This window comes from Austrofundulus limnaeus, unplaced genomic scaffold (genome assembly GCF_001266775.1).
Source record: "Austrofundulus limnaeus strain Quisiro unplaced genomic scaffold, Austrofundulus_limnaeus-1.0 Scaffold508, whole genome shotgun sequence".
NCBI lineage: Eukaryota > Metazoa > Chordata > Actinopteri > Cyprinodontiformes > Rivulidae > Austrofundulus > Austrofundulus limnaeus.
Genome location: NW_013952910.1, coordinates 121991 through 125039, shown reverse-complemented (window position 1 = coordinate 125039; position 3049 = coordinate 121991). Strand labels below are relative to the sequence as shown.

Sequence of the window (3049 nt, the reverse complement as noted above, 5' to 3'; positions counted from 1 at the left end):
CTCTTGGAGGAGAGACGAAACGTTTCATTAGAGAAGAACCCGTCCAGAAGACCTATACAATTTTTTTCTTTTTTTACCAATGAATACCACTGAGGGGATTAGGAGTACCAGCAATGATATTTCATCACAGTTTAAGGATCATGCCTGTTGACGAATGAGTTTACAGCTGTGAGGATTCCAGCATGTCAGTAAGCTGACAGATGCCTCACAAGGAGTTTTACACAGAAAATGGTTCTGTTTCAATTTATCAACTACTAAGAACAACCAGATGATTTAAAGTTTGCAGATGTTACTGATGTTAATTTTGGCGTTGTGACATCAGTTCACAGAGGAGCAGCAATAACCACAGCAGACAAAACTCTCCCTCCAATTTCCCAGCTAAAGTCACCAGAGAATAGGCGGACTACTGGCTCTACTGATTGTAACAGTGTTACTTCTTCCAAATGCAACACTACCATTTTCAGTGATCCTTTACCTCATGTGCAGAATGTCAGAAAACATCTCAATGAGGAATTGTGAGATGTGTGCATGTGTGTGTCTTTGCATGTGTGGGGGGTATCAGGGGTCTGGGGCAACTGCACAACCGCTTATGCCTCCCAGACTCTCTGTCATGTCAGCAGCTCTCTAAAGCTGGAGTCAAGAGGGGTGCCAGGTTACACAGTCTGGACATCCTGCCATGTGGAGGGTCCTGGACTGGACCTGTTTTATTAGTAACTCCCAGGGGTGGCTGGGGAAGGGGAGTGGAAAGCTAAACAGAAATAAAGTTGGCAGTACGGACGTGGGATGGGGGCGTGCGTGAGCAGGGCAACTATTTTGGCAGTGAGAGTGCTACATGTGTATTTTTTCAGTCAGACTACCACAGCATGCTGATATCACCTCACAGAAACACAAACGGCTGCTTTAACAAGCTGTGATAGAGCAAAAGGCCAGAAGCACAGAGGAGGCAGCGGGAAACGAAGCTGTTAAACTCACTCTCTGATCATCTATATTTCATGCCTGTCTCATTTGGGTTATGAATTTTGTATAACAAGCTGGGAAGCTGAACCGAGTACATATGCAAGTACAAACAGTGAGTATAAAAGCTGTTATGTTCTGGGGCACCGAATTGGTGGTTAACTAAGAGACAAACCCATGACTCAAGACAAGTACATCCTCTGAGGTTGTTATCCTCTGTGAAATGAGAGCAATTTTATGTAATTGGACTTTGTAAGTTCAGGATTGCCTTCCAGCCTTTCTGTGTGGAGTTTGCATGTTCTCCTTGTAAACACATGGGTTTTCTCCCGGAAATTCAGCCCCCTCCCACAGACCAAAAAYACGCATGCTAAGTTATTGCTAACTCTAAATTGTCCCTAGGTGTGAGTGATGATAGTTTATGTTGTTTGTTTCTATGTGGCCCTGTGATAGACTTGCAACCAGTCCAGGGTGTATCCTGCCAAAGCACACAATGACCACAGAAGATTGACACCAGCTCCCCTGTGACATTGTAAGCCACAGAATGCTTTGAGTTTTCCTGACAAATTCAGAAACCATAGAAAATCAACTGACAGACCAAAAAGAACGAGCACTTACTTACCCATGTTGACAGAATGACAGAATGAAAGAACCAAAGACAGGAGAAGAATGTACAAGTGACAAAAAAGAGCAGCAAAGGAAAGAAACTTGCTCTGCCCTGCCTCCTACCTTCACTATTATCCATCTGTGCTCCATTCATACTCTGTCTGGTAGAAGGAATGTTCTTTGTCTCCTCTTTCTCAGGTCATAAAGGAGACATTTACTAACTGAGAGCTGCAGCAAACATATTCTTCCACCCACAGTGGCTCTTGTTACAGCTGTTCCTGTAATGGCTTCTAAATGCATCTGTGTCTCGCTCTCAGTGCTCGCTTCTCATTGCAACAACATGCAAAACATTTTGCTGCCTTCAACATTCTCCTTCGGCTTTAATATTTGGTCACCTTCCTCTAAAGCCAGGCCTCCCCACCACCACCATCTCAATGCTGCACAAGAAGATGTAGCTGTGAGATCAGTGGTGGCAGGGTGTCCCATTTCCAGCTCTACTTTTGAGAACAAGACTTTATATATCCCTACGTGTGGGAGGTCAGGCTGAAGGGAACGTAACAGGAGAAGAGCTGGGTCAGGAACTTGATGATGGGCATGCTGGCACAGATGACCAGCACAACGATTGGGTGGAAAAGCTTGCCAGACTTCTTCAGCCAGGGGTCTGTGCAGGGTAAGTCTCAGGGGGACACTTTGAGCTGGCGGCTGACAGATTCTCTGCAGGTTTGGCTGTCAAACCCCAGGCTCACCCAGGCTTAGAAATAACAGCAGCGTGTAATGCGTAAGATCTATCCAGTCCGCAGCAATTGGTAAGCACACATACTGTCACATTGGTGTGAAGCTACACTGAAAGACAACGCAGCTGTGGGCCAAACCAGACCATTTGACCCAAAACGTCACAAGTACATGAGCCAGGGGATGAGTCTTCTGACAGGGTCTTAAATCTTTGTTGTGAGGAATAAAATTTTTTTATTTTTTTTTAAAAAATAGGCACAGATTGTTTCTGTGCCTATTTTTGTCCCTAAGGATACACCTGGAGTCAAAGCTGCTGAAAGATCTGACTTTAGCCCCCTATCCATTGTCAAGCCTCACTCCATTCGGTTCTGGTATGTTTGGTTTTGCTCAGTGTGTGAGTCTCCGTTTCAGTGTGTCTCTGTGGGAGTGTTTGTGGGTGGATTGTCAGCAGTGGCTTCAGCTGTTGTGGTAAAAACCTAAAAGAAATAAATTTGTTGTGGTTTTATTATCCGGTAAACGGATCTAATAAAAAATGTTTTTATTGTTTTTTGTTTTGTTTTGTTACTGTTTGTGTAAGCGTAAAGCCAAATTCACACTTCCCCTGAACTGCCGAAGTTGGCACAGATTGTCGCAGCTTCATGATGAAAACTACGTCACCGGTGTTCGCAGCGTCGACTTGGCCGCCCCTTTTGGCACAACTCGCTGGCAGAACATTTTACCCCCCTCCATCTACGACGGTAATGTGTAATTGGTCTGAAGT

At 44.7% G+C, this 3049-nt stretch overlaps 1 protein-coding gene across 1 annotated transcript in view; it reads right to left on the bottom strand.

Annotated features, from left to right (window-relative positions):
* Window positions 1-1832, bottom strand: part of auts2a (activator of transcription and developmental regulator AUTS2 a) — a 40490-nt gene extending 38658 nt beyond the window's left edge. The window contains exon 1 of the mRNA XM_014025909.1: window positions 1681-1832. Coding sequence (XP_013881363.1) covers window positions 1681-1711 — 31 coding nt within the window. The 5' untranslated portion in view covers window positions 1712-1832. The remainder of the gene's footprint in view (window positions 1-1680) is intronic.
* Window positions 1833-3049: the final 1217 nt, after the last annotated feature.